At 38.4% G+C, this 12,109-nt stretch overlaps 1 protein-coding gene across 2 annotated transcripts in view; it reads right to left on the bottom strand.

The window, feature by feature from the left end:
- Positions 1–12,109, bottom strand: part of GLRA3 (glycine receptor alpha 3) — a 172,491-nt gene that overhangs the window by 67,596 nt on the left and 92,786 nt on the right. For both annotated transcript variants that reach the window (XM_081495562.1, XM_081495561.1), the window contains exon 5: positions 6,601–6,683. In XM_081495562.1, the coding sequence (XP_081351688.1) occupies positions 6,601–6,683 (83 nt within the window). The remainder of the gene's footprint in view (positions 1–6,600; positions 6,684–12,109) is intronic.

The raw sequence follows: 12,109 nt of genomic DNA on the forward strand, positions 1-12,109 counted from the left end.
AAAAAAAAATTTTTTTTTAAATGATAATAGTAAAAATATATATCCCGGACTTTCTCTGGAGCTGTTGTGAGCAGTGTGGGGTCTGTTCAGTTTCAGATAGATCCTTGTTCCTGCTTATACTTTTCAAGATCTATAGGCCCCTTTCAATGCAGCCAGTGATAACTACAGGGACTTTAATCTGTGGCCTGTCACTTCCAACGCGCTTCCTTCTGTTTATTTGGCTTCTGTTTGGAGGTCTCTTCAGTATCTAATTTCCGCCCTGCCACAAAGGGGCGGAGGTGGTCTCTTTAGGTTCGCTTGTTCAGTCGTGCTGTGGGGAGGGAGGAACACTGCAAACCTATATCACTGGCGTGTGTGTGGCGAGCTTGCAGTGTCTCGGCCGCACTGAGTTTGCCCCCACTCACGGCGTGTGTACTTTCCCCGTCTACCCTGCTCAGGCTTCAGGTTACTCAGCCGGGGAGTGGGCCCTGAGATGCGTGCACTTCCCAGGTCTAAGCCGCTCAGGTTCAGGCTCCCGGTTACTCCACAAAGGCGCAGACTCGGTTGCGCCCGCGGTTTGTGCCGTTCCCAGTTGGAGCAGCTCAGGCAGCCAGGAGTTTGGCAAGCGCACTCTCCCCTGTTGGGGCGGTGCGGCTTATCACCTCCCTGGTCCCCGCCTCGGTTTACAGGCGCACCCGGCTCCGGCGTGCTTTGTGTCGGTTCTGGGGACCTGGTCTCTGGCTGCGACCCTCCCGGCGGCTGTCGACCCTCCAGGATCTCAGGCAGTCTTTGCTTAGAAACTGGAAGCCTGTTTGCAGATTGGTACGGGGTGCCCTCTCTGGGGCCGAGTTTGCCCCTTTCCGGCTCTGGCTGGCCCCGCCTGCCTGCTGTGTCAGGCGGGGGATGGGGCGGTCCGCAGCCGGCTAGCTCTCCTCTGGTATGGCTCAGTCCTTTGTTCTGTGAGCGGGCTGGCAGTGCCTTAGATTTGAGCTTTTCGTGGGATAGTTTTCTCTCTCTGGCTGTCCCACAGTTTAGGTTACTATCTCACGTTAGCTCCCTCAGATCGCCCTCAGGGCGTTCGGGCCCAGTCCTTACCCTAAGCAGTGCCACCCGCTCCTCTCCGTTCAGCCCCCACTTGCTGGTGGCGGCTGTGAGCGTCTGGGGTTCTTTGCTGGGAGTTGCCTTTAGGCACGTAATCTGTGGGTTTTATTTATTTTTTCTCCCAGTTATGTTGTCCTCCGAGATTCGAAATCTCCCCCCAAACCCGCGGGTGAGAGGGTTTCCTGGTGCTTGGAAATTTCTCCTCTTTTACGACTCCCTCCCCAGGACGGGTCTCTGTCCCTAACTCTTTTGTTTCTCTTTTTATCTTTTATAATTTCTCCTACCTCCTTTTGAAGATAATGCGCTGTCTTTGTGGATGCCTGACGTCCTCTGCCAGCGTTCAGAAGTAGTTTTGTGAAGTTTGCTCAGGGTTCAGATGTTCTTTCGATAAATTTGTGGAGGAGAGAGTGGTCTCCCCATCCTATTCCTCCGCCATCTTAGCCCCGCCGCACTTCCTTATTTTAAGAGAAAACCAGTGTGCAGAGTTGTCAAGTCCCCCTACGAAGTAGGCATGCCCTCTAGTGGCAGATTCACCACACTACAGGCCTGGACTCTCATGCCACCAATTCTGAAGTTCCGGCTGCAATTTTTTTCTAAAGGAATGTGTCAAACAGGCATTTTTTTCTAAATATGACGAAGTATCACAAAAATATTACATAATGTTGCCTTTGTGTATGGCATTAAAAACTGAAAATCAACCAAGTTTGGGGTAATAAACAGATAAGTTTAAAGAAACAAAAGGACCTAAAGTTTTCATGTGTTAATATTTTAGACAGAAAGAAGGACGTTTCTGAGGGAAACCTGACGGAAAGAAGGAGATTTCTGACAGAAAGAAGCTCTTTTCTGGGAAAGCAACTTGACAGAAAGAAAGCGTAGTTTGTACTTACCACCTCCATAAATTGAGGTAAAAATACTCAAAGTAACGATTTACACAAGTGGAAACATGACAATAACAACAGTTCTGTTGTGTGTATGAGAGATAACACAAAACAATGTTTGGATTCCAGCACACACTCAAAAAAAAAAGTATCATATTTTTCAAAGTTAACATCCATTTTACCACTGATGCGTATAAAGAGAATAGCTATTTCTTAATTTTCAAAAATGGTATTCCTAGTTTCAAATTTACTTTAAATAGCAGTATAGAGTGTATAGAGTATATGTAACACAGATACCAATCCATAACAGGTGCAAAGTAACATGTCTTTTCAGTAAATGTCAGAAAAAAACCTAAAAAACAAATAATATATATCATCCATTATTATAAATCTACTAATTTTTTACTTTTTTTTTCTAGAAATTTGAAAAAAACGGAGAATTCAGGTAGAAACTAGATAGGAAGGAGATTTCTGACAGAAAGAAAGTCTTTTCTGAGAAAGAAACCAGACAGAAAGAAGGTGGTTTCTTTCTTTCTTTTTTTTTTTAATAAATTTATTTATTTTAGTTGGGGGCTAATTACTTTACAATATTGTAGTGATTTTTGCCGTACATTGACATGGTGCTGGGGAAACTGGTCAACCACTTGTAAAAGAATGAAACTAGAACACTTTCTAGCACCATACACAAAAATCAACTCAAAATGGATTAAAGATCTAAACATAAGACCAGAAACTATAAAACTCCTAGAGGAAAACATAGGCAAAACACTCTCCGACATAAATCACAGCAGGATCTTCCATGACCCACCTCCCAGAATATTGGAAATAAAAGCAAAAATAAACAAATGGGACCTAATTAAAATTAAAAGCTTTTGAACAACAAAGGAAACTATAAGCTAGGTGAAAAGACAGCCTTCAGAATGGGAGAAAATAATAGCAAATGAAGCAACAGACAAACAATTAATCTCAAAAATATACAAGCAACTCCTGCAGCTCAATTCCAGAAAAATAAACGACCCAATCAAAAAACGGGCCAAGGAACTAAACAGACATTTCTCCAAAGAAGACATACAGATGGCTAACAAACACATGAAAAGATGCTCAACATCACTCATTATTAGAGAAATGCAAATTGAAACCACAATGAGGTATCATTTCATGCCAGTCAGAATGGCTGCTATCCAAAAGTCTACAAGCAATAAATGCTGGAGAGGGTGTGGAGAAAAGGGAACCCTCTTACACTGTTGGTGGGAATGCAAACTAGTACAGCCACTATGGAGAACAGTGTGGAGAAGGCGATTTCTTACGGAAAGAAGGCGATTTCTGACAGAAAGGAGGATGCTTCTGAGGGAAACCTGACACAAAGAAGGAGATTTCTGACAGAAAGAACGTCTTTTTCTAAGAGAGAAACCTCACAAAAAGAGGGCAATTTCTGACAGATGATAGAAAGAAGGACGTGTCTGAGGGAAACCTGATGGAAAGAAGATTACAGACAGAAAGGTTTTTTTTTTCTGGGAGATAAACCTGACAGAAAGAAGACAATTTCTGACAAAACGGACATTTCTGAGGGAAATCTGACAGAAGGAAGGAGAATTCTGACAAAAAGAACGTGTTTTGGGGGGGAGAAAATACTGACAGAAAGAAGGCGATTTCTGACAGAAAGAAGGATGTTCCTGAGGGAAAGCTGACAGAGAGAAGGAGATATCAGACAGATAGAAGGACGTTTCTGGGAGAGAAACTTGACAGGAAGAGGCAATTTCTGACAGAAAGAAGGGCGTTTCTGAGGGAAACCTGACGGAAAGATGGAGATTTCTGACAGAAAGAAGGCCTTTTTGGGGGGAAAGAAGAGAAGACGACAGAAAGAAGGCGATTTCCGACATGACAGAAAGGAGGCGATTTCTGACATGACAGAAAGAAGGACTTTTCTGAGGGAAATGTGATGGAAAGAAGGAGATTTCTGACAGAAAGGTCTTTCCTGGGAGAGAAATCTGATAGAAAGAGGGCAATTTCTGACAGAAAGAAGAACGTTTCTGAGGGAAACCTAACAGAAAGGAGTTATCTGACAGAAAGAAGGTCTTTTCTAGGAGAGAAACCTGACAGAAAGAAGGCAATTTCTGACCAAAAAAAAAAAAAAAACCAATTCTGAGGGAATCCTGACACAAAGAAGAGGATTTCTGACAGAAAGATCTTTTCTGGGAGAGAAACCTGACAGAAAGAAGGCAATTTCTGACAGAAAGAAAGGTGTTTTTGAGGGAAACCTACAGAAAGAAGGAGATATTTGATAGAAAAGGTCTTTTCTCTGAGAGAAACCTGACAGAAAAATGGCAATTTCTGACAGGAAAAAAAAAAAAAAAGACAATTCTGAGGGAATCCTGACACAAAGAAGGGGATTTCTGACAGAAAGAAGATCTTTTCTGGGAGAGAAATCTGACAGAAAGAAGATGATTTCTGACAGAAAGAAGGATGTTTCTGAGGGAAAGCTGATGGAAACATGGAGATTTCTGACAGAAAGAAGTTTTTTGGGGGGGAGAGAAACCTGAGAGAAAGAAGGCGATTTTCAACATGACAGAAAAAAAGGAAGTTTCTGAGGGAAATCTGACACAAAGAGTATTTCTGACAGAAAGAAGGTCTTTTCTGGGATATAAACCTTACAGAAAGAAGGCACTTTTTGACAGAAAGAAGGATGTTTCTGAGGGAAACCTAATGGAAAGATGGAGATTTCTGACAGAAAGAACGGTGTCTCTGAGGGAAACCTAACAGAAAGAAGGAAATATTGGACAGAAAGAAGGTCTTTTCTGGGAGAGAAATGTGACAGAAAGAAGGCAATTTCTGACATAAAAAAAAAAAAAAAGACCATTCTGAGGGAAACCTGACACAAAGAAGGGTATTTCTGACAGAAAGACAGTCTTTTCTGGGATATAAACCTGACAGAAAGAATTTCTGACAGAAACAAGGATGTTTCTGAGGGAAAACTGACAGAAAAGAGATATCAGACAGAAAGAAGGTATTTATTGACAGAAAGAAGGACGTTTCTGAGTGAAACCTGACACAAAGAAGGACATTTCTGACAGAAAGAATGTGGGTTTTTTGAGGGGGGGAGAAACCTGACAGAAAGAAGTGGACTTCTGACAGAAAGAAGAATGTTTCTGAGGGAAACGTGATGAAAAGAAGTTTTCTGACAGAAAGGTCTTTTCTGGGAGAGAATCCTGACAGAAAGAAGGCGATTCTGACAGAAAGAATATTTCTGCAGGATACTGACAGAAAGAAAAAGTTTTCTTCCAGAAAGAAGATTTTTCCTGTGAGAGAAACCTGACAGAAAGAAGCTGATTTCTGACTGAGAGAGGGACTTTTCTGAGGAAAGTTGACTGAAAGAAGGAGATTTCTGACAGAAATAAGGTTTTCTTTGTGAGTGAAACCTGACAGAAAGAAGGCAATTTCTGACAGAAGGAGGGACTTTTCTGATTGAAGTGAAAGTTGCTCAGTCATGTTCGACTCTTTGTAACCCCATGGACTATACAGTCCATGGAACTCTCCATGCCAGAATACTACAGTAGGTAGCCTTTCCCTTCTCCAGGGGATCTTCCAACACAGGGATCGAACCCAGGTCTCCCACATTGCAGGCGGATTCTTTACCAGCTGAGCCACAAGGGAAGCCTAAGAATACTGGAGTGGGTAGCCTATCCCTTCTCCAGCGGATCTTCCTGACCCAGGAATATATCCGGGGTCTCCTGCATTGCAGGAGGATTGTTTACCAACTGAGTATCAGAGAAATCCTTCTGATTGAAACCTGATAGAAACAAGAGATATGCCAGAAAGAAGGACTTTTCTTTGATGGAAACATGATAGAAAAAAAAAGGAGATTTCTGACAGAAAGAAGGACTTCTCTGTGATAGAAACCTGATAGAAGGAAGATATTTATAAAAATTATTTTATAGAAACCTGACAGAAAGACAGAGATTTCTGACAGAAAGGTCTCTTTTAGGGGAACCTGAGAGATAGAAGGAGATTTCTGAAAGAAAGAAGGACTTTTCTTCAAGGGAAATCTGACAGAATGAAAGATTTCTGAGAGAAAGTAGGACTTTTCTGAGTAAATTCTGAGTGAGGTTTGTAGGAGGGAATTCTGAGTGAAGGAATTTTATACTTATTTCAGAGAGAGGTTTGGTGAAAGGAATCCTGCTTATAGATGAGTTTGAGGGAATTTTTACACCTTGAAATTGAAATTGAATTTTGAGAAAATGAGATTTGAGATATTATTGTGAAGAATAAGATTCCATGTAATTCTGGGAGAAAGACTGAGAGTCAGGGAAATCTGAGAGATAGGAGATTCCAAGGGAATTCTGAGAGTAAGGAGAGTCTGAAGGAATTCTGAGAGAAAGAAAGAGAGTCTGTGGAATTCTGAGAGAAGAGTCAGAGGTAATTTTTAGAAGAATGATAACAGGAATTACTTTGAGAAGTTTGATGAAAGGATATCTGAGTGAGGGAGGGTTTGATTTCATTATCCATGAGAAAGAGTATAAGGGATTCTGAGAGAAGGAGGGTGAGATGGTATTCTGAGAATGATATTCAGAGAGTATTCTGAGAGAAATTTATATCTACTATATTTTTTAAAGTATTCAGGAAAATTTCTATTATTCTTACTTACAACTTTCCAGTTGCATTATACATGTTTGTACATCCATCGGAAAATTCTTGAGATCCATTGGACAGGAGAGTGTTAATGTCAACCTGAAAGAATTCAAAGTAATCATTTTACAAAGAAATTTATAATGTCATATTAATGTTCTATTGTTCAGGATACAGTGGAAAACAATGCTGTTTTGGTTGTGGCTAACATCTATTCAAGAAAATTTGCTCCAGCTTGTATATATTATTTAGTGTAAAATAACTGTATCCTTTAAATAATCTGGTTTTGGAGGGAAGAAAAGCTGTATATATAAACATCTAATCACAGTTATTTATTTGTATGTTTATGCTTTCCTTTAGATAGTGCTGGAGATATATAAGAGAGGTCTCTATTTCCAGAAAAGATCCTTTTAAAAAAGATATTTGAGAGTAAGCTTTATAAAATTAATACCAAAGGCCAAAAGACACAATTCCCCCAAATCATAGAGACAGCATAGTTGAAGCAAGTATTGGTTGACCAAAAAGTTCATTTGGGTTTTTCCATAAGATGTTACAGAAAAACCCAAACGAACTTTTTGGACAACACAATAGATCCAAGGTTTGGAATCTGGATGTGAAAAGGCTGGGTGCCAGAAAGTAATTTCATGTGACATCTTTTACTGTCTTTTTAACTACACTGAAGGTCTTCTCAGTGAACATCCAGCAGAAAAAACTCTGAATCTAGAGGACTCCAAAATTCTCAGTATTAGGGCTTCCCTGTTGTGGAATTAGAGCATTTCACCACATTTTATTAGGCCCACAAAATAGCCCTCTCAAAAGTGTGTGACATATTCTGTGTTCACCAAACAAACTTTTGATGTGACTTCACACAAAATGAGATGACATGATGGTGAACCTTACTTTCCCTCATTTCAAAATGTATTATAATGTTGACTTTCCAGGTAATTCCCTACTCGAATTTTTTCCTTTAAAGAGTACGCGACTTCAGGGATTACCTATTTTCATGGATTACCAAGAATTTCTAGTTTCTGCATATGAGAAAAAGAAGCCCAGATCCAAATAAATCCAAATTTATTCAAATGAAGTTCTTTTCTAAGAACTCTCTAGTCAGCCCCTTTTATTGAAAGCTTTCCCACTGAAATGCAGTGTATTAGTGGACATCGTAGGCTGAGTCATTCATCTAAACTCTGTGACCAAAGAATTTATGGTCTCCGATTATGTCATTTCACTCTATTTCAGTTTTCACATCTCCAAAAGAAAGGTAATAATAATACCTATTCTGGAGACAGGTTGTGAGCAATACATTAGTTAATCTGTGAAATGCTCAGTCAAGTTCTTGACACCTAGTAAACAATCAACGTTAGTTATTAAGGATTACTAGCACATTCTCACTACCCCAGGCTTCCCCAATTCCTCCTCCCCCAAATTATAGAGTATGCACACAAAGATGACTGAATTAAATCATTTATTTAAAAAAATTAAGTTTTAGCAAAAAATAGCCATCAGCTCTACTAAATGCAACCACATTCCCTGAAGTAGTATTTTTATGTAGGCCATAGACATAAAGCTATAATGATGTACATCTGACAGTGAATACTCTTGGTGGGGTCCCAGTGATGTCATTTGAGAGGCATAAGCTGACAGAGGTGAAGCTGCTGAATTTTTAAGAGTCTCAGGGGATCATCTGACAATTCATTCAAGTTAGAGTCCATAGCACACTAAAAGAATCCACAGAATTGATTCTTCAAAAGCAAGATTTCTCCTAACTCAGCTAGGTTAAGTGATCTGCAACTGTGATACTGTCCATCTGCAAAATTCTCTCTTCAAAAGGCAGTTGTAAAATCTGCTGGACACAATGTTCTCTGTCTTGTGAAAAGGTTTATTAGAAGTATATGCACAAGTACAATTTGAACATGCACTCATTAATTTCCCAAACATCCAAGACTCTCTAGCCAGCCAGTTTCAAATATTGGCTTAGAGAATTAATTCTGTGACCTTTTGTATGGAAGTAAATAGCATTCTTAGACTCGTTTCCAGGCTCTCACCATGCATGTGATGTCAAATTCATATCTTCGCTATTTTTCTGGTGTAAAAAAAAATTAGACATTGCATAATTCTTTAAAAAAAAAAAAGAAACTTGGAAGGAATTATTTGGCAAAGAAAAACACTGTTTGTAGGATTTCTGTTGTAAATCATACTCTGAATAACACTCCATTTGTTGACTTTCTTTTTGTTTATGGTAAAATATAGTAGCTTCTTTAACAGCACAGGGATGAAAAAATGTGTCACCTTGGTGAGTGTGATCCTGCATTTCTTTATTAAAACATATAAATTAAAGATTTGTCCTGACCACATCAAAAGAAAACTAAATCAAGAGGTAATTAATCACATTCTACTGTTTAGGAAATATTGTGTAAGAGAGGACATGCAGTTCTCTTTTCTGAAACAAGATACGCAAACAGGATGTGTGTTTCTTTCATTTTCCCTTAAAACATCTTGGCTTAGTTAAGCAGCAATGTGAAAAAAAAAAAAAAAGATGATGACCGTAATCTATTCTAAACAATTCTCCTCATTAAAATCAAGGTATTACCAATTTTCAAACAAGCATTGCTTGTTTGCCCAGAGTATGTGGTCCCAACCATTAACTGAAGTATTTTTTAAAAAGACTTTTTGACCACTTTAGGCTTTATTTGCAAATAAGTATTTTATTAGTTTTTAATATTTCTAAATGTACTGTTATAAGGACAATTGCTTCAACTATCAGCATTGAAATATTATCTGTAATATCATACTAGGTAATACTTTTTGCTTACTGTGTGGTAGGCACTATTTTAAATACTTCATATATGTCTTAATTCATTTATTTCTTAACATGAATTTATAACACAGGTAAGTGATGATACCTTTACTTAGAGATGAGGAGATTAAGACTTAACTCACCTGATATGTAAAGCAGAAATTGATAGAGTTGAATCAATAGCTCTGAGAGTCTAGCTGTAGATTCTATGTCCTTAACCTTTAAGTCTACTCCCTTTCAAGGGCATTAGAATGTTTTTCATGAAAATGAGTTCTCTAATTAATATGACTTTGAAAATGTGCATTTATGTAACATAAAAAATGTTGATTTTCATACATGATGAGTTATTAAAGTAAAAAACAAACGTGGTTTGTTCAAAAAGAAACTTAGTCATTAAACTTTAGAAAATAGAAGAAATCTGCCCATGGATTTTACATATTTACTTGGGTGATTTGATATTTTATCATGAATAATTCTGTAAAGAGTAAATAAGTAAATAACTCTCAGGAGATCAGATTGTTGCCCAACACTAGACTGGAACTAGTGTTCTAGTTGGAGTTTTGTTGTCCTCTGATTATAGAGATGATCATAAAGCTTATTAACTCATCACCTGTGCAATCTCAGTCTTGTTAATGGTCCCTTTAAGAAGCTGATATAAGCTATGGGCCTCTTCAAAAGACTGTACATAATCAAATACATGCAAAACACCCTTACAACATATATTTTATGGCATTGTAAATCAATTTCCCTTGAATAAACAGCATCTTAAAAAGCATCAACAAAGAATGAAATTAGAACACTTCCTAACACCATACACAAAGATAAATTCAAAACGGATTGCAGACCTAAATGTAAGATCAGAAACTATAAAATTCTTAGAGGAAACCATAGGCAGAACACTCAATGACATAAGTCAAAGCAAGATCTTCTATGACCCACCTCCTAACGTAATGGAAATAAAAGCAAAAGTAAAGAAGTGGGACCTAATTAAACTTAAAAACTTTCACACAGCAAAAAAACCTATAAAAAACGTGAAAAGACAACCCTGAGAATGGGAGAAAATAATAGCAAATGAAACAACTGACAAAGGATTAATTTCCAAAATATACAAGCAGCTCATACAACTCAATACTAGAAAAATGAACAACCCAGTAAAAAGTGGGGAAAAGACCTACACAGACATTTCTCCAAAGAAGATATACAGATGGCTAACGAACACATGAAAAGATGCTCAACATTGCTCATTGTTAGAGAAATGGAGATCAAAACTACAATGAGGTATGCATCACCTCACACCAGTCAGAATGGCCATCATCAAAAAGTCTACAAACAATAAATGCTGGAGAGGGTGTGGAGAAAAGGGAACCCTCTTGCACTGTTGGTGGGAATGTAAACTTACACAGCTACTATGGAAGATTGTATAGAGATTCCCTAAAAAACTAGGAATAAAGCCACAATATGACCCAGCAATCCCATTCCTAGGCATATACCCTGAGGAAACCAAAATTGAAAAAGACACATGTACCTCAGTGTTCATCCCAGCACTATTTACAATAGCTAGGACATGGAAGCAACCTAAATGTCCATTGACAGATGAATGTATAAAGAAGTTGTGGTACATATACACAAAGGAATGCATTTGAGTCAGTTCTAATGAAGTAGGTAAATCTAGAGCCTATTATACAAAGTGAAATAAGTCAGAGACAGAAAGATATATATCATATACTAATGCATATATATGGAATCTAGAAAGATGGTACTGATGAATTTATTTGCAAGGCAGCAATGGAGAAACAGACACAGAACAGACTTACCGACACAGGGAGAGGGAGGAGAGGGTGAGATGTATGGAGAGAGTAACATGGAAACTTACATTATCAAATGTGAAATAGATAGCCAATGGGAATTTGTTGTATGGCTCAGGCCTCTCAAAAAGGGGTTCTGTATCAACCTAGACAGGTGGGATAGGGAGGGAGATGGAAGGGAGGTTCAAGAGGGAGGGGACTTATGTATATCTATAACTGATTCATGTTGATGTTTGACAGAAAACAACAAAATTCTGTAAAGCAATTATCTTTCAATTAAAAATAAATTTTTAGAAAATTTTTAAAAAGCATCAATTGAAATAAGTTTGCTTTTTTATTTAAAAATTAAAGACTAATTGCAAAAAATAAGTACTTATTGTATAAGTAATCTTTAATTCTTTTCACAATCAAATTTCAAAGAAAGAGTGATAATAATAAGTATTGTTGCTCAGTCGCTCAGTCTTATGGACTGCAGCACACCAGGGTTCCCTGTACTTCACTGTCTCTTGGAGTTTGCTCAAACTCATGTCCATTGAGTTGCTGATGCCATCTAACTATCTCATCTTCTGTTACACCCTTCTCCTCTTGCACTCAATCTTTCCCAGCATCAGGGTCTTTTCCAGTGAGTCAGCTCTTCACGTCAGGTGGCCAAAGTATTGGAGCTTCAGCTTCAGCATCAATCCTTCCAATGAATATTCAGGGTTGATTTCCTTTAGGATGGACTGGTTTGATCTCTTTACTGTCCAAGGGATTCTCAAGAGTCTTCTCCAGCATCACAATTTGAAAGTATCAATTCTTAGGCCCTCAGCCTTCTTTGGCCCTTGACTCTCATGTCCAAACATGACTCCTGGAAAAACCACAGCTTTGAGTATATGGAACTGTGATCACAGTTAGCTTAAGTAAAAGTTGAAATTATGTTACTATCT

Source organism: Giraffa tippelskirchi, chromosome 1 (assembly GCF_054371585.1).
Source record: "Giraffa tippelskirchi isolate mGirTip1 chromosome 1, T2T-mGirTip1v1.2.pri, whole genome shotgun sequence".
In the NCBI taxonomy this organism is placed as follows: Eukaryota; Metazoa; Chordata; class Mammalia; order Artiodactyla; family Giraffidae; genus Giraffa; species Giraffa tippelskirchi.